Source organism: Gymnoscopelus braueri (genome assembly GCF_963280865.1).
Source record: "Gymnoscopelus braueri genome assembly, chromosome: 1".
Lineage (NCBI taxonomy): Eukaryota > Metazoa > Chordata > Actinopteri > Myctophiformes > Myctophidae > Gymnoscopelus > Gymnoscopelus braueri.
The window spans coordinates 40,926,590-40,953,470 of NC_137603.1; the positions used below are offsets into that span (position 1 = coordinate 40,926,590).

The 26,881-nt window shown below is 40.1% G+C and overlaps 2 protein-coding genes across 6 annotated transcripts in view; both read right to left on the reverse strand.

The window, feature by feature from the left end:
• The window catches only part of iqgap1 (IQ motif containing GTPase activating protein 1), a 48,243-nt gene extending 47,953 nt beyond the window's left edge, over positions 1-290 (reverse strand). The window contains exon 1 of the mRNA XM_080414327.1: positions 7-290. Coding sequence (XP_080270453.1) covers positions 7-76 — 70 coding nt within the window. The 5' untranslated portion in view covers positions 77-290. The remainder of the gene's footprint in view (positions 1-6) is intronic.
• A 9,257-nt stretch (positions 291-9,547) lies between these two features.
• The window catches only part of LOC308092288 (uncharacterized protein), a 93,949-nt gene continuing 76,615 nt past the window's right edge, over positions 9,548-26,881 (reverse strand). For 4 of the 5 annotated variants that reach the window (XM_080438138.1, XM_080438135.1, XM_080438136.1 and 1 more), the window contains exons 13-17: positions 26,244-26,417; positions 26,003-26,164; positions 20,166-20,279; positions 12,397-12,446; positions 9,548-11,603 (exon numbers count right to left, since the gene is read on the reverse strand). In XM_080438138.1, coding sequence (XP_080294264.1) covers positions 11,098-11,603; positions 12,397-12,446; positions 20,166-20,279; positions 26,003-26,164; positions 26,244-26,417 — 1,006 coding nt within the window. In that variant the 3' untranslated portion in view covers positions 9,548-11,097. Of the gene's footprint in view, positions 11,604-12,396; positions 12,447-20,165; positions 20,280-26,002; positions 26,165-26,243; positions 26,418-26,881 lie in introns of those variants that run through there. The other variant, XR_013933782.1, reaches the window with a different exon arrangement.

Below are 26,881 nucleotides of genomic sequence, written 5' to 3' on the forward strand. Positions count from 1 at the left end.
ACTTACACCCATATCTCGGCCCGGGCCGCAGCGCGTCCGTCTCGTCTGAAGTTGACATCCTCTCCTGAGACATCATGTCTTGTGTTCTAAACCACTCACTCACTCCACGGCGGGGTGTTTCTTTTAGACTAAACTTACACTGTGTTCGTACACTTTTGCGCACTTCTCTAGGTGGGCAATACAACAACAACAAAAATGGCAAGGACCTTTTCGGCCCCCTTGTTCCTCCTTCTTCTCTGCAACACACACACAGTTTGAGCAGGGACTTTTTTTTCTCTCTCTCTCTCGTCTTCAAACCTCACTGATGTCACTGGGTGTGTTCTTCATAATCCTAAAGTATGCGTTTCAGGAAACACCCTCCATAGAATATAGCCGCCTCTCTCGGTGAAACTGCAGGCGCAGCGCCCTCTGCTGGTTTCTGCAGGCACACTTGCTCTCAAGTACCCTCTCAAAGTAACCCCAGCACTTGGTCAAATATTACTCTCCACTCCAAGTGAAAGTTGCTCAGTCAAATTTGTACTTGCTTTAAAAAATACTAAGTATTCAAAACTACAAATTACAAAGTCCATTTTCTTCAATCCATTGCTGTATTGAAATTTAGACATTCCCCCCCCCAAAAATCTAAGATTTTCCAGAAACTAAAAAGAAAACTATAAATAGCCGATCTACAAGCTCTCTCTCTCTCTCTCTCTCTCTCTCTCTCTCTCTCTCTCTCTCTCTCTCTCTCTCTCTCTCTCTCTCTCTCTCTCTCTCTCTCTCTCTCTCTCTCTCTCTCTCTCTCCCCCCTCTTTCTCTCTCTCTCACTATGGTGAGAAATAGGGCTTAAGTGGTTCATTCATAATGTACTTTTCCCTTCCTAGGGATAGGGATGTAGTGGTGTCAAAAGTACAATATTTGTCTTTGAAATATATTAGAGTGAAAGTATCAAGTAAAGTACAGATAGGCCTACCTACTCCAAAAATGTGCTTATGTAAGCTACAGTACTCAGGTATGTACTTCATTGCTGTCCACCACTGCTGCTCTCATACTTCGTTCATTTTACAGTCAATTAACTAATCTTTGGTAAGGTTTGTTCAGGGCCATTGCCAGGATTTCTAGAAATGCTGAGGGCCTGAGGCCATGAGTCGCCGCCAGCGAGGCTAGACTTGAGGACAAGCCTAAAACCCTATCGTTACTATCAGCAACTTAAGGAAAATAACTGTTTAGATGTACCCTTAATACAAGCTTTATGGGAAAATGTAGGTTTGTAATTGTGTAAACATCTGCAGCTGAGTCTGTGGTCTATTTTTTCGGCAATGTTGGTCCATTACTTTTACTCAAGTACATTTTGATTACCAGACTTGTACAGAGTATTTCTACCCTGCTGTATTGATACTTTTAAGTAAAAGATCTGAGTACTTTTTCTATCCCTGCAAATAACTGGCTGGATTGCTATGTAACTGTGCACCTTTATGCTCCCTGGAGAATTTTGGTGAGGTGACCCCATGACCTTTCCTCTCCCACTACCTTTAATGCCAAGTCTTCCAAATGTGCATAAGATGTATCTAAAAATCGAAGTGGCAGATTTTCATTAAACTGACTGAGCGCATTCATGCTCTCAAAATCATTTGAGCTCATGAACGTTCCTCTAGGGACCAGTCACCTTTCCACAGGGAAAGGGGGGCCGGCAGGGGCTCAGAAGGTCGAGTGGCCATTTGGGAATCATAAGGTCCCCGGTTCGATCGCGAGCTCCTCCTGGCTTAGTGTCGAAGTGTCTTTGAGTAAGACTCTGAACCCCAACTGCTCAATATAGATGCCTACTGCGCCTAATAGCTTATAAATTAATAGGTAAATGCAGAAGACAAATTCCAGGTATGTGCAAATGTACTCGGCAAATACAACAACTAAAGGGGACACATATATAATTATTATTATTATTACTACTACTACTACTACTACTACTACTACTACTACTAGTACTACTACTATTATTATTATTATCTGTCACACATTTTAACGATTTGTGAGCAGAATAGCTCTTTTTGACTGTTTAAGGGAGTCATTTTATTGTCTAATCAGGCTTTTGTGACCACCCCAGACAGTTTTTAAATTGGTTGGTTCAGTATTTAGATTGTTGCGTGAAACACCAAAGCCAGGGTAGACGTGGAAATAGTGTCCTTGCGACATCACAGAAAAATGCTACTATTAGGACTACATTATACTTTAGAGCTATGGTAGACCAGACCTCTGGAGATAGAGAGGACCAAGGCCCATATGGTAAACCGGACCTCTGGAGATAGAGAGGACCAAGGCGGCAAGGCCTATAGGGTAAACCGGACCTCTGGAGGAATAGAGGACCAAGACCTATCCACAAGTTTCCTAGTGGGTGGTGGGCATCACTTCCTGTCGATTTGATCAGGTATCAGGGATCAAATCGACAGGAAGTGATGCCCACCACCCACAAGGAAACTTGTGGATAGGGTAAACCAGACCTCTGTAGGAAGAGAGGACCAAGACCTATGGAGGCGGACAGGACCCAGGCCAAGGGTTACACAAGTAACACACAATGTTTTACATGAATAAAAGTTTAAGAAAAAGGATAAGTAGCCTATGACCTTATGAAGGCAGTCAACTCCCCCTTTGTTGCTGTTGTAGGCTAGTCAATGATGATATGTGGCTTATCTGGTGGATGGACATAATTAAATCCTCACATCCCCAATCCTCCACATTGACTATCAAATACACAACCCATCATCAAATTATTGGCTTAGGAATGCGAAAACAAAACAATCTCCATGAATTCAAGGCTTCATGGGGTGTGTAATTGATAGAATCGCACGCACGCACGCACGCACGCACGCACGCACGCACGCACGCACGCACGCACGCAGCACGCACTGCCCAATAGACCACCGAAGTCTGACGTCATTTACACATCCTTTGTTTGTCTACCTGGTTCGCAGTTTTCCACCCCCATTCTGAATCCCATAGACGTCTTTAATATCGCGTCAAATAAGAACTGTGTTCCAAAAATAAACAAATGACCCCGGCGGTTTGACTCTTATGGATATGAAGCATCAACTGACGGTGAGAAAACGATAATGTTACTTCGATAATGTTAATTCGCCGAATTAGTTACATTTTCGCCAGAAACAGACTGTATCAAATATAAGTGACTGACTATCATAAACGATATAGAACCTCCTCCCTGACAATAACGCCGGGACAGTTTGTTTATTTTTGGACCACAATTCTTATATGAGACGATTCTAAGATGACCCAATGTTATTCTCCATAGAGAAATTACTTCCGCAAACCTGGGGATGAACGAATGACGTCAGGACTTCGGTGGTCTATGGGCAGAACATTATTATTGCAGGCTTTTATTGTAAATCGATAATATTTGAAATGGAAGAGTGTAATGCTCAGCAGTCCACACTCCGCAGGGACAGATTAACCCTTTCTTCACGTCTCAAGGGGTTTACTGCGTTTATTAGGCTACATGGGGTGAAAGAGAAAAAAAAATCCCTTGTGAGATTTATAGCAGACATGATTACGATTACGTGCTGTACAGCACAGTCTGTTTCCCAAACAGTGGGCCGGGACCCATATGTGGGTCCCGGCGAATGTTTATGGGTCGCGAGTAAATGCCCCTTTATTTTTTGTTTTCTACATTTCGTTTTAGATTTAGTTTTTTCAAAACATTTTTCATCCCAGAAAATACAATATTTTCATGAATAAAAAAAAAAATGCAATGATTTTTCAAAAGAATTCCATGAATAAATACAAATAAAATCAAAGAAATTCCATAAATTAGAAAACTAATGTTTAAGAAGTAGTGAAAATAGCCGATCTACAAGCTCACAACGAGTGGCATCGCGACACGTTGTGAGTTTGTAGATCTGCTATGTTCACTAGCTTGGGTACTGCTGTACAGTATCCAAAATGCATTCTCATTACAAGGCCTAGCAGAAATTTGTTTGCAGTGCTTTTGATTGATTAACAGTTTGCAAAAAGTATACAAAGCGTACACAGTTATACAATAATGCTAAAAGGATAACACAATAAAAATCCATCACCACGAGCATAAACTGATGTTATGGAGAAAAAACTATTGATTGAGAAATGTTATATATGGATGCACTGAGAAAATGTTTCTCGGAACGTCGATTGGCCTTGCAGGTTAAAGCAGGAGTAGATAGGAACCACGATCCTTCAAACTGAAGTCTTTGGCAACATGGTTGACTTGTTCTCATGGCCTTAGGGGCGGGCAGTGGTGGAAGAAGTAGCCTACTCACATATTTTACTTAAGTAAAAGTAGCAATACCACAATATAAAAATACTCTGTTACAAATAAAAGGCCTGTGTTCAAAATATTACTTGAGTAAAAGTACAAAATGTTGGCATCCAAATATACTTAAAGGAAGGGTAAGTGATTTACTTTGGTTAAAATAAGTGTTAAATAGCTCTATATTCTGATAGTACTCATTGCTATAGAGTGTTTGTTCAGTAAGTCCCTTGTCTCTCCAGCTCTTTATTAAACAGAAAATGCATTTTCAGTGCTCTCTCCTGACTGGCTTACATTTTGTCACCTACCTGAAAATGTACTTTATTTTGTTTACTAAAGAGCTGGAGAGACCCCTGTGACCGAACAAACGCTCTGTAGCAATGATTACTATAAGAATATAGTACTTTAACCTTTTTTTTTTTTTACAAAAAAAAAAGTCACTTACCCTACCTTTTAAAGTATCAAAAGTAAAAATAGCAGATCTACAAGCTGGTAGATCGGCTATTTTTAAATAGCCTGTGGATAAAATAGGGCTGAAGTGGTTAATGTATGTTTTATAATATAATAATAATTTATATCTGCAAAGTAACTAGAAACTAACGTTTTCAAATAATTGTAGTGGAGTAAAAGTACAATATTTGCCTCTGAGGTGTAGTGGAGTAGAAGTAAAAGTACAGAAAACTGGAAATACTCCAGTAAAGTAAAAAATATCTCAAAAGTGTACTTAAGTACAGTACTTGAGTAAATGTACTTGGTTACTTTCCACCACTGCGGGCGGGGCTGTGAGTTGTTGGTATAGGCCTATAAAAGAGAAGGGCTGGTGGTGACAGTTACAGCATCATCCTCTCTGGTACCATGGACAGCTCAGGGATGCTGCGTGCACTGCTGTGCGTTGGCTTGCTGGCCGTTGTGTGTCATGGAGAACAAGCATCCCAAGAAGTTTCAGCAGAGGACTTTGGAGTGGATAATAAGCCTAACGTAGCTGCAGAGAAAGAACTTGTAAGTAGCCTACCACCTGCAATAAATTATGAATTATTACGTTTGTTGTTGTTGCTAGGCAGTGGTGGGAAAAGTACTCACATTTCTTACTTAAGTAACAGTATCTGCAAGCTCAGTATCTGCAAGCTCACAATGCGCCACATCGCGACACATTGTGAGCGGGTATATAGGGCTGAAGTGGTTATATATGTTTTATAATATAATACATTTATATATGCAAAGTAACTAGTAACTAAAGTTTTCAAATAATTGTAGTGGAGTAAAAGTATAATATTTTCCTCTGAGATGTAGTGGAGTAGAAGTAAAAGTACTGAAAATTGGAAATACTCCAGTCAAAATTAAGTACAGTACTTGAGTAAATTTATTTAGTTACTTTACACCACTGTTGCTATGTTGGGGTAGTCAAATGGGTCTCCTATACAGTAAGTGACCAGACACCCGGTGAACTATTCCTTTAAAGCTCACTATGGCCTCACATATTTTTTACATAGGCCTACATGAAAGAAAGTATTTAAAAACACCTATATCCTACTTTATTTCTGTTTACAATCTTCTCCCTTAACCAGATGGAGGCAATGGAGGCGCTGCTGGGAAGTATGCATGATAACCGTCTTTCTTTTGCGGATAAAAGAGGGAGTATCCCGATGGTAAGATTTCTATTCTCATTATTGTCCCATCATGGTAGACTACAATATTATAGATACATACTGCCTATGTAAGTTTGTTTCAACTTGATAAAAGTGCTGTTGTTCAATTAAAATAAGTGTTAAATAGCTCTATGCTCCCATACAGTACCAATTGTTGCTATAGCGTGTTTGTTCTTTAACAGGGGTCTCCGCATATTTCCAGGTCTTTAGTAAACAGAAAATACTTTTTCAGGGATACCAATTTTATCCAATCAGGAAATACTGTAGAACCCATACAGGATACATGATAAGTAAGTGATTAAACAAATGAGCAGACAAAATTGGAACTGGAATTGGAGGAATGGATGAAATTAACCCACCTGAAAATGGATTTTAGATTTGCTAAAGAGCTGGAGAGATGAGGAGACCTCTATAGGAATGATTATTACTATTGAAATAGTAAAACACGTTTATTGTTAAAAACCTTTTAACAATAAATGTTTTGTTCTCAATAAAACTATCACTTACAGCACCTTTAATAACTGCCTATCATGTAAAGAAAACTTTGACTGTGCGTGTGCTTGTGCGTGTGCTTGTGCGTGCGTGTGTGCGTGTGTGTGCCCGTGTGCGTGTGCACGGGCCCATGTGTGTGTGTGTGTGTGTTTGTGTGTGTGTTTGAGTGAGTGATTTGACCTCTCTGATATCTATATTTTATGAACAACTAAAGCCTCTACTCTCAGCTTATCAGTCACTTCCCTGTTACTCTATTGAACCACAATGATGTACCAGTAATTAAAAGATAGCTGAAAATGCTAGAACAGCAGTCTGTAATTGCACTAAGATTGCAATAACATTTAAGACTGTGGCCCTAACTATAGTTAAGTGGAGGGATTCCTTATCTTAAAGTAAGCGACATTGCAACTCACCTATCCCACTAATTGGAAACCTAATCAATATTTCTGTAACTAATAGTTTTTAATTATTTAATTGAAGAATTGTGTGATTAAACAACTCTCTCTCTCTCTCTCTCTCTCTCCCCCCCCCCTCTTTCTCTCTCTCTCTCTCTATCTAGTGTGGGACTGGAACTTTTTTATATGGTGAAAGCAGACTGCTACATACCCCCCCAACAACACACGGGGCAGCTTGATGGAGTCACCGGCTTCTACCCTTGTCTACACTGTGTAGCATGTAAATATTCTAAGAAAATGAACACATTTAAAAGTGCAGTCACTAACAAACAATACACGATCAGACACGTTTGTCAACTGTAGTTCTTCCCATGTAGTCTACATGATTTCCTGTAAATGTAATCTCCAGTATGTAGGCAAAACATCCAGACCAGTCCGCACACGCATTATAGAACACATGAGTGCCATAAGACGCAAGGACATTAAATCTCCTATTGCCAGACACTTTATGGAAGCCGGTCACTCTGTAGCAGATCTGTCATTCTCAGTGATAGAACAAGTTAAAAAATCCAGAAGAGGTGGTGATTTAGACACCAAACTCTTACAAACTGAATCCAGATGGATTTTTCACTTGCAATCTGTTAACCCGGGTGGCATGAATGAAGACCTTTCCCTCCAATGCTACCTATAGGAACCCTGCATATAGTATTTTGTACTAATTTGTATAATTTATTTCAAAAAATCCTTAAATGTTACTAATGTGACTGTTTTAACAAAAAAAAATTCAAAAATGTGTATCAAGAGAATTCTGACATGACTGGATTGGATGCATAAACTGTTTGCAAAGTGAACTTCATGATTCAAATGTAACACAAATGTGTAATCCTGTTTTTTTCCTGTCTGCAATTGATCTGTCCACGCCCTATGGTAACCATGGTGATGACCTTGAGTAGTGATCCTCAGCACCTGAGCTGAGGTGATCAAGCACCATATAAAAGCAGTGTATTTGTCTGTGTCCAACCACTATAGCACTGACGAAGGTCCTGGGAGGACTGAAAACGTTTTGCTTTTTAATTCACTGAGCACCGAGCACACTATGGGCATCATAAAATAAAGAAAACAAATTTCTTTAAGTCTCGTCTAAGGAGTTTTTCCTATACCTTCATGCAGTGAGCGAGTCTCCTTGTCAGCCTACCTTTATGTTTTTCGAGACCACCGCACCTGCAGTTAATCTTCATCAAAAGGACAAAGAAAGGCGCAACAGTTCTCCTGTTCTTTTGTGTGTGTGTGTGTGTGTGTAAATATTTTATGGTAATTATCTATTTCTATAATTCACAGGTGGTGGCAGGCCTCGTAGGGGTCCTCCTCGTGTGTGGTCGGACACAGACTGGTGTCCTCGGGACATTCCATTCAATGCCGGGACTCCGGGTCCTCGCAACAGGGCTGCTGATCTGCAGTCCGATGCCCCGGTCAACTTCCTGGAGCTACTGATGTCGCTTGAGGTTCGCTTGATTGGCTGCAGCCTAAGGCAAGAAGGCAACATCACTGGTACCTATTCCTTTTTAAATGTGTTCACTTTAACTATCCTTCTTACTTGAAACAATCTCTGGAACCATATAATCACCATACCCGCTTAGACATTCACAACATCCCTATTTTACTGTTCCCAAAAGAATATGTTCTGTAGCTGGACGAAGGTCATTCCATTACAAAGCTGAAAGCTCCATCTGACTAGAACAACCTTCCTCTTTCTCTCAGATCAGTTACCTCTCTTGGCCGCTTCAGGACTTCCCTGTATTCACACCTCGAAACTACCTGTTCATGCTTTTAATACTGCTTGTACATACGTTTATCTCTGATTTTGAGATAGGTCATAGTACTGTATTCTCGACTTCTTTGCTTAAAACAAGTAGGTGAATGGGGGTGTGGGTGGGAGAGGGTGAGCAAGCTAACTGTATCTGTACATGTGTTTATTGTGTACTTGTACTGTATGTAATGTTTTATGTATGTGCATAGGACCCCCTCTAAAATGAGATGCTTCATCTCAAGGGGCTATCCTCTCAATAAATTCTGACCCCACACACACACACACACACACACACACACACACACACACACACACACACACACACACACACACACACACACACACACACACACACACACACACACACACACACACACCTTCATTGTAAGATCAATCTGGGAACCCATCGCCAAATGAAAAGGAAAAACAGCGCCCTCTGCTGTTTTTTACTATCTCACTTGGCTCTGGGAGGAAGCTCTGGGACGTTCGCAAGGAAACCGGGGTTTTGGTCTGCCTTCAGCCTTTCACTTCCGGTGGTGCGACTATGTTTTCATGCTTCCATGATAGCAGAGTTATACTGGTTAACAGAAACAAACTTCCTCAAAAAATCGAGGTTTTCAAAATAAGAGCTGCTTGTAATGATTAGTCGACAGTAGTTTTATTTGTTTGTCTACTTACAGGAAGTAGAAGTGACACACCAGTACCAGCGACGGTATGCAAGAGGCTTGAATAAAAATTAAAAAAATACATAATTCACACAGGGCCCCTACAGGCTCCAGGCCGTGGAACACAAGTTCCACGGTTAATGCGGGTCTGTGTACAAGTGTCGGTGGTCTAATGCACATCACACTCTGTGTGTGTGTGTGTGTGTGTGTGTGTTAGCTCAGTACAGACAGGTGAATGACATGACCCTCACTGCACAGATTTACATCCAGAATGTTTTTATTTTATTTATGAACACAATTGTATTCATTGATATAACATTGTCACAATGTAAATGCAATAACATTGTTTACATTTTCTTGAAGATACGAGTACATTAAAAAGTTAAAAATATGTGAAATTACATTTTAAAGGACAAATACAATGATTTTCAACATCCCTACCATTGGAGTAAATGTACATGTTTCTATTATAAATAAAACTATTCGTTATTCGTGTTTAAATGTTCTAGATCAGTGGTTCCCAGACGTTTTAGCTCCAGACCCAAAGGAGAGATTTTACGTCTCCACGGGATCCAAAGTAGTGAAAACAGCAGATCTACAAGCTCACAACGTGGCTCAATGTGACACGTTGTGAGCCTGTAGATCAGCTATTTTCACTACTTCTTAAATGTTTGATATTGATTATTTTTTTCATAAAGAAATAAGCTTTACTCGTGACCCATAAAAATGGATCCCACCCGTCCCCCCAACAAACCGAACAACATTGATTCTGTAACCCCCACCCTGCAGTGGTGTAAAGTAACTAAGTATATTTACTCAAGTACTGCACTTAAGTACAATTTTGAGGTACTTGGAGTATTTCCAATTTCAAATACTTTTACTTCTACTCTACACTACATATCAGCGGCAAATATTGTACTTTTGCTCCACTACATTTCATAACTTTAGTTAATAGTTACTTTGTAGATTTTGATTATTATTACAACACATCAGGGCCGGGGCAATGCCCCCCCAAATGCCCTGACTGCCCCCCCCCAAAAAAAAAAAAAAAAAAAGAAAGCTACATTTATGTCATGATATGAAATGTGAGTTTACCATAATCAAAATAATCCTTAATCATATTCCATCATGTATCATTGCACAATTGATTTTCCATGGGCAGTGTTGCCAGATATTGCGAGAGAAAGAAGCCTAGGAAAACAAGCCCAAAAGAACAATAGGAAGCAGTATTACACAAACAGACGAAAAAAAAAAAAACACGAAAAATTTTCGCCGCCGAGGAAGCCGCCCCCCCCAGCATTTATTAATGCCCCCCCGGTTAATAATTTCTGTATCCGGGCCTGCAACACATACATTACCCACTTCAGCCCTATGCACACTTTAGGCTATTTGAAAATGTCTCACAACGTGTCGCAAAGCCACAGATTTTGAGCTCGTAGATCGGCTATTTTCAAAGCATTTTTATACATTTGGAAACTTGTGAAATGGGAAATTCTGCAAAATGAGTACTTTTACTTTCAGTACAGTTTTACTTTTAGTATATTTGAATGTGAATACTTTTGTTCTTTTACTGAATACCAGATTTTTTTTACTACCTAGTACATTGTGGTATTGGTACACACCTACTACATTGTGGTATTGGTACTTTTACTGAAGTTCAAAATGTGCATACTTCTTCCACCACTGCCACCCTGTCTGTCCTCACGCCCTGTCTGTCTGTCCTCACTCTCTGTCTGTCTGTCTTCACTCCCTGTCTTTCCTCACACCCTGTATGTCCTCACACAGAGACATAACGCCACCAACATTGAACCCAGGGTAGAGAGGTTCAGTGAATGTGTTCTGGAAGGTGTACAGGTGTGTCAGAAGACACTCTGTAGAAGGACAGAGTCCCAGCAGGCCAGTCTACATACACTGCTACTCTGGAGACCTTGGTACCACTGTGGTCCACTGATACTCTGTTGGAGCCAGAGGGATGGACAGGAAGGACAGTTTTCCTCCCATTGTGTCTGGCAGTGTAACTGTCGTCATAGATACTATCACAGTACAGACTCCAGGACATGTCATTCTCTCCAAGCCTAGCGTCACCACCATTTCCTTGCCTGTTCATTCCTCTGTAAGTCACTCCTATATCAACCCCTCCCCTCCACTCTACCTCCCAGTAACAGCGTCTAGTCAGACCCTCTGTACACAGAACCTGTGGCAGTGTATCAAACCTGTCAGAATGATAAGGATACTGAACCCGTCTCCCCACCCATTCAATCTTTGTGTTGTTCTCAGACAGAGAGAGTGTGCTGTTTGCTGTGTTTGTGTCCAGTGTGAGACGATGGAAATCTGATGAAAAAAACACAGTAAACGTTAAGAAACCATTTATTTTAATGGTTCTATAAAGAACCCTTAACCAGTTTAACCCTTCATCGACCGATGTCTCTCAGGGCTCTATACTTGGTCTGTTCAGTGTTCCCTCTACACCAAATGTCTGTTGAAAATAGCAGATATACAAGTAGATTTGCTATTTTTGAAGAATGTTCAACTATTAAGACATGCTAAATATACTAGTGTTTAAGTGGTTAAAGGTTCCTCAAAGAACGTTAGGTTCTCTAGAACCACATGAGGAACATGAAGAACTATTTCGCCATTTTTATTGTATAGTGTGTTGGTTACGTTTGTCGTAGTAATGGTCTTTTTATTTTTTTATTTTAGTGTTAAAAAGGCATAAACGGTCCTTGCAATGTCACTTTATAAATGTGCAGATACCCTGTAGGCTGTATACACTTATACTGTTTGTTGGTTTGTTTACTGTTGAGTGAGAACACAATGTTGCACTTTAACATAATTATCTAGGGACCCCGAAAATAATTTGAGGACCCCCCTGGAGGTCCTGATCCCCAGTTTGGGAGCCATTGTTGTAGAGCCCTGAGGAACTCCAGTCTATGATGTGGGTTTAAGTGTTTAACATACAAAATATATTAAAATTATTAATTAAAATTTGTTCCAGATTTCAGCTTTAATTAACCATTTGAACCATAGATCAGATAACATATTTGGTGTAGAGGGAAAAAAGGAGGGAGCCAAGGTTAGAGCCCTGGGGGACCCCGGTCAGACAGACAGACAGACAGACACTCACATCTTGTAAGGAGTTGAGGTTTAATCCAGTGTTCTCCTCCATGATTCACACTGTAGGAAGTAGAACAACAATGAATAAATGTTTAACTGTCTAACACAATGTCTCCACTACCTGACACTATTATTATTAGTAGTAGTAGTAGTAGTATTATTATTATTATTATTATTAGTAGTAGTATTATTTCCACTACATTATCTGGACCAGGAAGCCTGTCCAGCCCAGCTTGGAGGAGAGGGCTTAGAAATGGTTCTTGTTTTTACATTTACAAAGTATTTTATTTTTGTAGCTGTAGATGCAACATTTCTCCTTAATTAAAGTTTCTGTCTATGTAAAATAACGTAGTTCTGTCTCACACACACACACACACACACACACACACACACACACACACACACACACACACACACACACACACACACACACACACACACACACACACACACACACACATTGGGAATAGGTGTCAGAAAGGGTTCAAATGAACCCCATGGGCCATTATTTGACCAGGGCAACAAGAATAAATCTTAACTAGACACCATAAAGGTCCTAAAAAAACCTATGGTAAAAAATAATACACCTTAAAAGTTTAGTACAAAGAGAAATATAGATGTGATAATTGTGATTTGAACATTTTCTTCTAGTTTTTGTCTGTTTATGTCCTGAAATAAGAGTCAAGATGTGCTTGAATCTTTAAAATAACCACTTTAATGAATCCCTTTGGTCAAAATGATATAGAAAAATGTGTTCATTTGTCGCTGTATGTTGTTTACTTCAAGAGTTATGGTATTCTCTGTTATCTCCATGTTATGGTTTGGGTTGGGGGTAGGTGTCAGAAATGGTTAAAAATAAACCCCATGGGACATTAGTTGACAACGGCAACAAGAAGAAATCATAACTAGACACCTTTAGGGTCCTAAAAAAACAGGTTACAGAGATGTGTTTTTGGGGTGCTCACAGAGCCTCTAAAGTGCCCTACTATAACCGGACTGATAAGAACTCAAGACAGGATAACTATTTAAAAACACTTTGAATGTCGATAAGACAAAGGACATGATTGTGGACTTCTGTACACAGAGACAAGGTCCTCACACACCTCTCTTCATCAACGGAGGGCCAGTGAAGAGAGTGGACAGCTTCAAGTACCTCACCGTGCACATCACCAAGGACCTGACCTCGAGTATGCACACAGAGGCGGTGGCAAAGAAAGTGAGGCAACGCCTGTACCACGTGAGACAGCTGAAAAAAATTCAAGGTGTCTCAAAAGCTCCAAACATCTTTGTATCTCACCACAACCCAAAGCATCGCGTCAGGTATGTTTAGAGAACATTGGGGCTCATTCGCCAACCGTTCTTAAGAGGACATTTCTTCTTAGACCCACTTAGGAAGTTTTTAAGAAGATTTTGGCATATACCGATGTTTTCTTAGCTGTTCTCAGGAAATAACAGAATCTAAGCACACTGAAGAGCACTCTTAGGGTGGCCTTTGAGTTTTTAAGTGTGATATATCCTTGACATGAAAATGTTTGAGAACTACTGCTTTAGAGTTTTAAATAGGGCTGAAAATTACAATCCAACCCAAACAGACCCGGTTGAGTTGAAGCCCAAGCGCAAAATAACTTTGTCTTATTTTTTCTTCAATTCTACAATTACATGATATATGATTTAAATTACAATTTTATCAAATCTTTAGAGCAGTGGTTCTCAAAGTTTGGTCTGGGGACCCCCAGGGGTCCTTGAGGGAGTCAGGATCCACAGCCAAACAAGGAACAGTTTATGTGTCCCCTTTAAGATGGCATGGAAAGACATTTACACAACACAGAGCAATGAATTAGCATTAATTCTATACATTTTAATTGAAATTGCAATATTCAGTGTCATGATCGTTTATTCTGCTGCCCATTTCTGCAATAGCATAACTACAATTATGTGTTGATAGCGTTTAACATTAAGAACTCAAAGGCCACCCTAAGAGTGCTCTTCAGTGTGCGTAGATTCTGTTCTTACAAGAACAGAGCACAGCTAAGAAAACATTGGAGTATACCCAGTGGTGTGGTCTAGGTTTTTTTTCGGAGGTATACGATAATCATTCCCTGCACGAGATGCGCATGGTCGTGGGTATACGCTAGCGCGTTTTCAATGGATGAAATGGTTAGTAGACTGTATACGCTTTTTCCCAAAAAAAATCTACACTGTATACGGCGTATACAGCGGGACACGGTAGAACACACCACTGAGTATACCAAAATCTTCTTAAAAACTTCAAGTGGGTTTAAGAAGAAATGCCCTCTTAAGAAAGTTGCGTAGATTCTGTTCTTACCTAAGAACAGATCATAGCTAAGAAAACATTGGAGTATACCAAAATCTTCTTAAAAACTTCTTAAGTGGGTTTAAGAAGAAATTTCCTCTTAACTCATTCAGTGCCATTCACGTGTTTCACGTGTTTTACCGCTATGGTGCAACGTGCCAATCACGTGTTTCACGTGTTTTTGAAAAAAATAGTAAAAAAAGAAAAATTGTCAGAACCCAAGATATCATTATCTGAAGATTGCAGCTCCATCCACTCCTTGTTTAATTTATTACTGAAAAAGGCTGTATCTCGCTTCCTAAGCACTTTTTTTTTTACTTAAAAAAAAAGTCGCACTGGCCAGAAACAGCCAGAAATAATTCTGGCATTCAGTTAGTTAAGTGTGATTTTTTTTTTGTAATTTATTCTCAAAGTTTCTTCAATTCTACAGTTGTAATATAGGGTTTAAATTACAATAATATTTTTATCATATATCTTTAGAGCAGTGGTTCTCAAAGTGTGGTCTGGGGACCCCCGGGGGTCCTTGAGGGAGTTCCAGGGGGTCCACAGCAAACGAAGAACAGTTTAACCACTTTAACCCTATTTTATACTTTGTTTGAAAATAGACGATCTACAAGTTCACAACGCATCCCATTACTGGCCATTTTGAGCTGGTAGGTCGTCTATTTTCGAAACATTTTGATAAATCTTGAAACATTTTCCCTGGCAGAAAATATTTTCAGATGGGGGTCTGCAGCCAAATGTATGTCAATTTGGGGGTCCTTGACATGAACATGTTTGAGAACAACTGCTTTAGAGTTTTCAACGGGCCTGAAATTACAATCTAACCGAAACGGACCCGGTTGAGTTGAAGCCCAAGCCCCATACCCACCCCATAACCCCCCACCCAACCCACCCTCATCAAAACATTAGGAACTTATTGCTGCATGAGGCCCAATGTATTTTTCTGGCACTGAATGTAAGTGCCTGATACATGGCTGTCCTACAGACTGAAAAAGCTCCCTGGGGCCTTAATCATTGACAACAATGGAAGTGTGAAAAATCACACATGTTAGTGAATCACTGTAATTCCAGCCTCAACCCACAGAGGCAGTGCTGAGTACGAGTGTTTAAAGTCACACACATGTTAAGTCCCCACTTACAAATATGAAAATAAATTAACAGATGTTTCTAAACATAATTGAAAGATTATTTAAAACATTTGAGAAGAACAGCACAAATTCAGTACATTTTTGGCTTCTGACAAAAAAACTGCAGGATATTGTGCGTAAAACCTTTAACCCAAAGTCCACAAGGGTATTACATAAATGCGTTGATGCCCAGACGTGGGAACTAAATTAATTTTCTAAGCACACCGGCCTAATAGTGGTAGCTCTAGCAACATGATGGACCAGTACTTTAACTGTGGAAACTTGGCTTATAGTACAGCGGTTAAGCTCCCATTTTTTAGCAAAGCGTGCACTTTTTGTAAGAAGCATGAAACTTTCATCATAGTTAGTATATGGCATAATGTTAATTTTCAGATGGGATGGGGAGTCAAATTTGACCTCTGAGGACCGTGAGAGGTCAAACCGCTTGTCCAATTTAAGTTTGGAACCAAACACAGTAGAATGTTTAAAGTATAATTTCCAACCAAATAGGGGCTGCCTTTTCATTTGGTGATACTTTCGAGATCACCAGATTTCAAGGTAAGCATTTAGGTCGAGGTCAAGGTAATTATTCAGAATCAACAAATGGCAGTGTAACAAACACTTAATTAATGAATTAACATTCCTCTAGCAGAGGGCTAGGAACTTTATGTAACCAATGGAAGTGGAGTCCTCTGTTCCCCTGCTGATTCAAACTTGACCTGTCTTGCCCCACGATTTTGTAACCCCAAAATAAGCCAGCCCTCACTACAGACCTGTGCGCGGCTAGGGGGCAGGGTGCCCGTAGGGCGCCCGGACCTCTAGTACTGTACATTGTTTAAGTCACAGGAGCATGGTTCCATATCATTAATATGAATTTTGGCCCAAATCTGCGTTTATAATCTACGTGTGAGTTCTTGTTTACATTTCCTCCAAGTTTACAGACCAGCGTCATGATGGCAGCAACACAACACACTTCCTCTAAAAACGAGAAAACTATTTCAAAATAAGAGCATCTTGTAATATGATTAGTCAACGCTAGTTTTATTTTTTAGTCTAGTTACAGAAAGTAGACATTTGCAGTATGTTACATACACCGGTGTGTGTGACTCACTCTGGCCAGAGCTATACTGACGTTGTACCCGCCGACTGTATGCATGAGCGCTTCTTTTCCTTTGATCTGCAGCGCAACATTAATATTCAGCATCGAGCCTGTTTTGAAAATGTATCGAGTAAAAAAAAAATTGGCGCAAAATTGCTTGCTCAGGGTGGGATGTCGGATCTCTTCTCTACATGTAAAGTGTCTTGAGACAACTTGTTTTTCTCTGTGATTTGACACTTTAATAAATTTGAATTGAATTGAATTGAATAGAAAGTACAGATACTTGTGTTAAAATGTAACGAGTAAAAGTAAAAAGTAGTCCGAAAAATAAATACTGAGTAAAGTACAGATACCCGAAAAAAGTACTTCATTACAGTAACAAAGTACTCTCTGCAAAGGAAACAACTGGGTGGCAACCATTTTGGAACACTCTCTCTGAAGCATCAAAAATTAATTAATCCGCTGTCACTACACGAAAGGGTGCATGGACGATGCAAGTGTGCCAAAGCTGCACTCAAATGTACTGCACTGTGCCTCTGTTCTGGAGACTGTTACATTTTGATAATTTCCATTATCATTATGATCACAACTTTTTTTGTCTCTTTTTTCTGTCTTTCCTGTACGCAAGATGTGACAATAAAAAAAGCTTTGAACCTTGATTGTTGTCATTTACTATTAATATAGTATTGAAATAGACTACCGCCATGGGTTTAGTTTGTTAATTTGATTTGTATTATTCATATTGTCACAAAATGGAAGTACAGTTTCACTATATTGCAGTATAATCCAGTGTCCGAGCTAAAATATACTTATTACTATGTAATTTGACCTTGACCTTGATTTAATGTATGTCCTTGGGTTCTGGCAATCTCATCAATATCATCAAATGAATGGGCAACCCCAAATTAGTCGGAAAGAACGCCTTAAATGTTTTTCCGCCGTATTTAGTTCCACAATTATGTGTTTCACATTTAGACCCAGTGGACTGGCCGCCATCATGGATTTATCTGACTTCCCTCCCCATCTGACAATGTATGTTATGGCATTTACTAGCTATGCTGAAGGTTTCACGCTTCTTACAAAAAGTTCACAATTTCATTGCTAATCCGCTGCACTATCGAGATGGTTGGTCCCACATCTCAAATGTTTCAGGTGGGCCAAGAACAAGTATGAAGAACCAGACCATTTATATGTCTCATGACATGAAATGGCTCAGTAGAGTTTGATGAATAAATCATGTATTGTTGTCTCCGCCAGGCCGAAAGGCATGGCGAGAGAGTATGTTTTGCTCCCCGTCCGTCCGTGTCCGTGTGTGTGTGTGTGTGTGTGTCCGTGTGTGTGTCCGTCCGTCCGCGTGTCCGCCTGTGAACAGCTAATCTCCGGCACCGTTGGCTTGATCGCAGCGAAACTGTGCACACACACTCCCTGGATGCCAATTCAGAACCTCTGCCCCAAATGTTTCATATGGGCCTGTCATAGCATTTCTTCACAGTACTCCTACAGATTTTGTCCAAACGTCACGCAAATCGGTACACAGTATCTTTATAGTCAGTAAACGAAACTGGTCTTTGAAAATTTCCAAACTCCATCCTGATTGACTAAAAATGTCTTCCAAACTTTAAAGGAGTGCTCCGTTTTGATGTCTGAAATCATGAACACAGCATGCAATTTCCGTGAAGGTTTGCACGCACATTCCCACTATGCAGAGGAAGAAATGCCACTTGGAATTTTTCAAATCAGCCTCATGGTGGCGCTATAACAGGTCGATTCATGTTTTTACCTATAACTGCACCGATCTGTGTAAAACTCTGTATGCGCACTCCCTAGAGGTCAATGAAAAACCTTTGCACTGCATTTTTCACATCTGCCTTTTATAGCGCCACCAGGAGGCCAACTTATGTAAAACAAATGTATTTATATTAATCCTTCCGATTTTATCAAAAATTACATGATCTCTATAGTCATGTGATCAAGCCAAATCTGTTAGATTTTTCATATTCCATCCTGATTGGCTAAGATTCACATCTAAAGTTTGCAGTAGTGGCTTGTTTTGAACAAAATGCCGCAAATCATGAACACAGCGTCCGATTGCGGTCAAACTTTGCACCCATTTTCACACTAAGTTGCGGAACAAATGCCACCCTCTTAAGATTGGCTTGTTATAGCGCCACCAGCAGGTTTTTAAACAAAATGCCTCAAATCATGAATGCAGTGTCAGATTGCCGTGCAAGGCCTAAGAAGAAATGGCACCCTTTTCACATTGGCCTATTATAGCGCCACCAGGAGGCCGATTTGTGCAAAACCAATTTTTTTATATTACTCCTACAGATTGTATCCAAACGTCATACAAATCGGTACACAGTATGTCTATAGTCATGTGATCAACCCAGATCTGTCCGATTTCCCAGATTCCATCCTCATTGGCTAAGGTTGGCCTCCAAGTTTGCAGGATTGGTCCGTTTTGAACAAAATGCCTCAAATCATGAACGCAGCTTGCAATTTCCGTGAAATTTCACATGCACATTCCCATTAGGCCGAGGAAGAAATGCCGCTTATTTTTTTCAAATCTGCCTCATGGTGGCGCTATAACAGGCCAATTCGTGTTTTTACCAATAACTGCACCGATCTGTGTAAAACTTTGTTTGCACACTCTCTAGAGGCCAAGGAAAAACCTTTGCCCTGCATTTTTCACATTTGCCTTTTATAGCGCCACCAGGAGGCCGTCTAAAGTAAAATACATTTTTTGATATTAAGCCTTCAGATTTTATCAAAATTTCACGGAAATCGGTACACATGATCTCTATAGTCATATGATCAAGATGGATCTCTTTGATTTCTCATATTCCATCCTGATTGGCTAAGATTGACATCTAAACTTTGCAAGAGTGGCCCGTTTTGAACAAAATGCCGCAAATCATGAACCCAGCGTCCGATTGCGGTGAAACTTTGCACACACATTCGCACTTCGTTGATGAACAACCCTTTTAACATTGCCCTATTATAGCGCCACCAGGAGGCAGATTTTTGCAACACTTTTCTTTTCTATATTACTCCAACACATTTTGTGTATGCAAATCGGTACATATTATCTCTGTAGTCAAGTGATCAAGATGGTTCAGTCCAATTTTTCCTATTCCATCCTGATTGGCGAATTCCGAACATTGCTGGCCCACAACAACCTACCTGACCTGGCGGAGACCTGTGCTCCTAGTTTTGTGTCTATTTTACATTCTGACCTCAGATCAGTAGTGTAGTGTTGAACTCTGAAGTCAAAAAGTCCACCCCTGGACCGGTCACTCTTCATGGAGACATAGTTGGGTGCAGGAGAGCCTGGTCTCTGCTGACGAACCCTGGTAGGAAGAGAGGAAGAAAAGTATTTCGTGTGTGTGTGTGTGTGTGTGTGTGTGTGTGTGTGTGTGTGTGTGTGTGTGTGTGTGTGTGTGTGTGTGTGTGTGTGTGTGTGTGTGTGTGTGTGTGTGTGTGTGTGTGTGTGTGTGTGTGTGTGTGTGTGTGTGTGTGTGTGCCTTTATGAATCACACTCATCCTGCCAGTCATAGAGTAAGAATGGTCGGGTGTTGATAAATGTGGCGGATGAAGGGTATTTATTAAATATAGTACATAAAATATTTTTGTTGACGCATTAGACAGACAGACAGACAGAACTGTTTACTATTTAAGGTAAGGTTTAGGTTCTGGCTCATAATATTTTTGACCCGAACAAAAACTAAACAAAAAAATAAAACAATGACACTGCAGTCGACAAACAACTCTGTCTAGTAAACTGAAGAGAGTAGGATCCTCTCACATTGTGTTATATGGGAAAATGACTTTAATATTGATGGAATCCTCTTCCACCAGTAGACTTGGAATATTAAGTTGTTCCAAAGCTAAAGATGTGTACGGGCTGGACACTAAAGCTATAATGAATCATTATAGCTTATATATATTATATATATCACACAACTTGTCAACTTGTAAATCAGGTATAGTAAAGTTCCATCATTGTAGAAGGCGGCCACCTTCACACCCATTTTTTAAATCTGGCTCGAACTTGAAATGGGCCTGGCCCATCAGTATCCTCCCTGTCATCTCAAAGGTGGCAGAGAAATGGAATGCCAATGTGATCATTAAACATCTTGACAAAGGTCATACCCCACTGAATCCCTTGCAGTTTGGGTTCCATGCCCGCCATTCCACAGAAGCAGTCAATTTTGTGCTCATTGAGAGGATAAAGGGTCTATTGCATAGGAATCCCTGTGTTACTGCCGTGTTCCTTGTAGAATTATCCGGGCTTTCTAGCAATAGTCTAGGACCTGGCTAAGATATGTATGCACTTCATTTAGGAGAGAATATCTCAACTGTTCTTGGCTAATATGACCCCAGGGAACAACTTAGGAACTGTGACTAATTCTCTATCCGGGGCGAAATACCCGAAAATGACCACGCCCTTTTTAAAATGACCATAACCGGTGCACTACTTCCAACATGGCTCTACTAAACCGTTGGAGCTACAGATTTACTGAGGTGCTCAAAATGTTCAGAATACTTATGTTTAGGGAAATATAGTAAAGCGTAATATTTCTAATTTGATATTTTAAGACCGAACAGCTATAAAAAGCAAAATAAACTGCCAACACATTACAGTCCAGGGCTATAGGAATAGTTTTGTGTGAATCAGTCTAAAAGCACCTAAATTGATGTAACCCAGGGCATGCCCTAATGATTTAGCAAGGGTACCTGAGCCAGCAACGCTCTGGGTCATCATTGTGGCCAAATCCAGTATGGCCACCACCTGAAAAAGGTTTTGACTAAAAGTTTTGAACCAGATGAGCTATAAATGAGCAAACTTGGTGTCTAAATCCTGTTTTTGACAATTACAAACATGTTGTAATGCTTACCTTTATGACTGGGTGTGGCTGGACCTATATTTTGCATATTTCAAATAAATATTAGTTTTGCAAATTTGTTTCACTTACCTTATCTTTGTAATTTTTGGCAAACTTGGTGTCTACTTTATGCTTTTTGAGCATTAGAAACACATTGGAATGCTTATATTTAAGATTGAATCCATCTAGAGCACTCTGACTTGCTTATTACAAATATGGCCACTATACCTAACTGTAACATTATGTAACATGTACTGTAACATAAAGTTTCATCCAGATTGAGTGTATACAGTAGTTGTAGGAATGAGTTAAGATCAAACTGGAGAAAACAATGTCATTTTATCGAAACAATATAATGACTATAGAATCCAAATGATACAACAACAGCCAGTACAGTATGCACATCAAGGCTGAGCATAAAGTGAATACTATCATAATAGTCAAAGGTGTATGGAATTTGAACAATATGTTCAAATTAGAATCAGAAAAGTTAATTGCTAAACAACAAATCGTTGCTAGGAATGTGTCTTGGCGTTACTACAACAGAACAGCAATAACTGATACATACTGTACCGTACTCTATATACACACACACACACACACACACACACACACACACACACACACACACACACACACACACACACACACACACACACACACACACACACACACACACACACACACACACACACACACACACACACACACACACACACACACACACACACACACACACACAGTCCTTTTGATTCCTCGGGGTGATGACTGTTTCTCGGGGTGATGACTGTTTTTAATGTTCTAATCATACAACATCTATATATCGAGATGTAACAGACTTCAGTTTTGCAGCATTTGCTGTGTCCACTACATGACTTTTGCAGCCACAGTGGAGTGGAAACATTCAAACATGTTTCTAATTGTCAAAAAACGTGATTTAGACATCAAGTTTGCATTCATAGCTCAAAATGTGGTTCAAATGTTATAGCCAAAAACGTTGTCAGGTGGCGGCCATATTGGATTTGGCCACTATGATGACCCTGAAGGTCGCTGGCTCGGGCGCCCTTGCTAATTCATTAGAGCATGCCCTGGATTACATCTGGGACAAATGTGGTGCTCTTAGATTGATTCGCGCAAAAATATCCCTATGGCCCTGGACTGTAATACGTTTTTAGTTTCTTTTAGCTGTTCTGTCAAATATCAAATTAGACATTTTACACTTTACTATGTTTCACTAAACATAAGTATTCTGAACATTTTGAGCACCTCAGTAAATCTGTAGCTCCAACGGTTTAGCAGATAGAGCCATGTTGGAAGTAGTGCACCGGTTATGGTCATTTTAAAAAGGGCGTGGTCATTTTCGGGTATTTCGCCCCGGATAGAGAATTAGTCACAGTTCCTAAGTTGTTCCCTGGGGTCATATTAGCCAAGAACAGTTGAGATATTCTCTCCTAAATGAAGTGCATACATATCTTAGCCAGGTCCTAGACTACAAGGGAAGTTTGCGTATAATTATTTCCATATTATGTGTATTTCCTGCAGTAGTTAAAACTGTATTAACTGAAGTTTAATCTGAAAGGAACAAATTCATGCGGTCGTAGAGACCTCAGCCCTGAAACATTGCCTTTCAAAGTCTCTCGAAACGGTTTCTCCTATTTGGGGGTAACCGTTAAAGACAAATTTGCTAAACTTTTTGAGCATAACTTCTCCCCGCTTTTAACCCGTACCAAACAAGATCTTGAACGTTGGTCCCTTCTCCCGTTGTCACTCGCAGGCCGCATAAATTCCGTTAAAATGAATATACTTCCTAAATTTCTGTATCTTTTTTTTTTTTTTTTTTATGATTTGTACTTTATTTTTCTTCTTTTTTAACACATTGAATGCCAAAAACGGTCCGGACCGTTTTTGAGGGTCCAAACGAGAAGTGCCGAAAACGGTCCGGACCGTTTTTGACCCAATTCTATTTTTATACATGTGGGCCACGTGGGGCGCTAAAACGAAACTTTGACATCACCCAAGGAGTTTCTGAGAAGAAGAAGCTGGATCTGGCTCCATGTCAAAAATCCTTCCGGTCGGCGTTTTCAATGTTATCTCCTTGATTAAAAGCTTAATATCTCCATTTCTTTTTAATGTGGTGGAAACGAGCCGTTTTCGATCGGCGATCACGCTGCAATGGAGGATCGCGTTAGAAATATTATTGTTCCAGGCGTTAGTCGGGACCCTCCGCCGTCTCGCACGCACGCTTTGTTTACATGCACTTCTGCGTCGGGGCTTCTCACAGCACGAAATGTATAACGCAAGTGGATGGAAGAAATGCTGGCACTCAACGTATAATATTTTAATAAACCTCTGGCACCCAATGTGTTAAAGAAAAAGCCTAAAAAAAATCTGTTCATGGCCAGATGTATGCAGATGATGTAGTCAATGGGCATCATTCAGCAACCGTTCTTAAGAAGATTTTAAGAAGATTTTTTTATACTACAATGTTTTCTTAGCTGTGATCTGTTTCTTAGGTAAGAACAGAATCTAAGCACACTTAAGAGCACTCTTAGCGTGGCCTTTGAGTTCTTAACACATTAAGTGCCAGTGTTTTATTAACACATCGAGTGCCATAAACGGTCCGGACCGTTTTTCATAATCCAAACGAGGAGTGCCGTAAACTGTCCGGATCGTTTTTGACCCAATTTTATTTTTACACATAGGGCCCACGTGGGGTGCTAAAGCGAAACTTTGGGATCATCCAAGGAGTTTCTGAGAAGGAGAGGCTGGATGTGGCTCCATGTCAAAAATCCTTCCGGTCGGCCATTCCAATGTTATCTCCTTGACTAAAAGCTTAATAACTCCATTTCTTTTTAACGTGGTGGAAGCGAGCCGTTTTCGATCGGCGATCACGCTGCAATGGAGGATCGCGTTGTAAATATCATTGTTCCAGGCGTTAGTCGGGACCCTCCGCCGTCTCGCACGCACGCTCTGTTTACATGGACTTCCGCGTCGGGGCATCTACAGCACGAAACGTAAAACGTAAGTGGATGGAAGAAATGCAGGCACTGAACGTATAATATTTTAATAAACCTCTGGCACCCAATGTGTTAACACATTGTGTGCCAAAAACGGTCCGGACCGTTTTTGAAAAGCCATGCCTGGAGTGCCATAAACGGTTATAACTGTTAAGCATTTTTTTCCTTTTGTTTTTTTCTCCACAAGGGGCGCCCTAGCGCAACTTTGGAATCACCTAGGTGCCTCTAAAATGGAAGGGACAGATGTGGATGGGTGCAAAAAAAAACTGGCTCCCGTCCACTCCCATTACATCTCCTTGATAAAAACCTCCGAATCTCCTTAACTTTTTACAGTGGTGAAAACGAGCCATTTTCGGTGCGCGTGAGAGATATTATTGTTCCAGGCGTTAGACGGGACCATTGACCATCGTACACATCCGCGTCCTTGTCGTGGCCACTACAGCGCTAAACATATCAGCGTAAATGGTACAGAATGCCAGCACTAGATGTATCCTGTTTTAATTGTAACATGTTTGTGCAAATGAACTGTTTCTTCTGTTTTCTTAATTCTACAATTGTATAATATAGGTCGTATTAAAATACTATTTTTATCATATCTTTAGAGAAGTGGTTCTCAAAGTGTGGTCTGGGGACCCCCAGGGGTCCTTGAGGGAGTTCCAGGGGGTCCACAGCAAACAAGGAACAGTTTAACCACTTTAACCCTATGTTATACTTTTTTTTTTAAATAGCCGATCTACAAGCTCACAACGCATCCAATTACTGCCCATTTTGAGCTTGTAGATCTTTGAAACATTTTGATAAATCTTGAAACATTTTCCCTGGCAGCCAAATGCATGTCAATTTTTCTGTGTGCAGCAATCACACAGGTGTGACTGCAGGCAGGACCATGCAGTCATGCCTTATATGGGGATTGGTGGGGCGGCTCCCTATGGTAATTCGGATGCTAATTCGGATATATGGGGCGTCTACCTATGATAATTGGAATTAACCGGCACACCCCTTCAAGTTACGAGGATTATAATTCATCATCATAGGAAAATAGTTACGAACAATTCTGCCTTTTAAGAACGTTTCATGAATCTGACTCGACCTCACTTAGGAATTCACTTAGGAATTAATGTAAGAGGAAACATTACGAACTTATTGCTGAATGAGGCCCATTGATCTTACCTTGAGTATGATGATTTGTCATTGCTGGCTGTTGGAGACTCCGGGCCCTTGACTCCTGTATGGTTGAAGTTCAGCTCTAACTGTTTCAGATGGGAGGGGTTGAAGGTCAGAGCTGAAGCCAGAGAAGTACAGCCTTCCTCTGTGACCTCACAGCCTGACAAGCTGCAGAGAAATAAATATTTAACAAACTGCTGTTGATGTTCAAGTAGAGATCCACACAGAGAGAAAACACATTATTTACCTCAGGATCTGCAGTATACAATGTGGACTCTTCAGTCCAGCAGAAAGCAAGTTCAGTCCTGAATCCTGCAGGCAGTTGAAACTGAGGTCCAGTTGCTTCAGATGGACAAGATTAGAGGTGAGAGCTGAAGCCAGAACTTCACATCCTGTCTGTGTGATGATACAGCCAACAAGTCTGTAATAGCAGATTAAATATCTTGATGGACTGTCTGTGTTTTTGAGTAGGGACAAAAGTCCTGGAAAGAGTTGGCATCCAGGAATAACATGATCTAAATATTCTTATTTAGTTATTCAGCAAGCAGCAAAGAGACAGGAAACCATAACTACCAGTGGGATTTTAGGACCCATTACCAACACAACAGATTAAGTAATTTACTAACGGATGGTTTTAGTTACAAACAGATTATTTTGAGAAGTTCTTGTACCTTTTATAATTACAGGACCAGCGGTTAAGTAAAGATTCTAAACATACTTTATATATAATAAATAAAAAATATATGTATAGCATAAGAGAAGCAGGTAGACCAGCATAAGTCTTAATGTAATACATTTTGAAATTATATTGATATTATTTTCTTAATATGGTTAGTGTTCAGAAATGAACCCACTGCCATAGACGACTTTTTAGTTTTCAGTGGT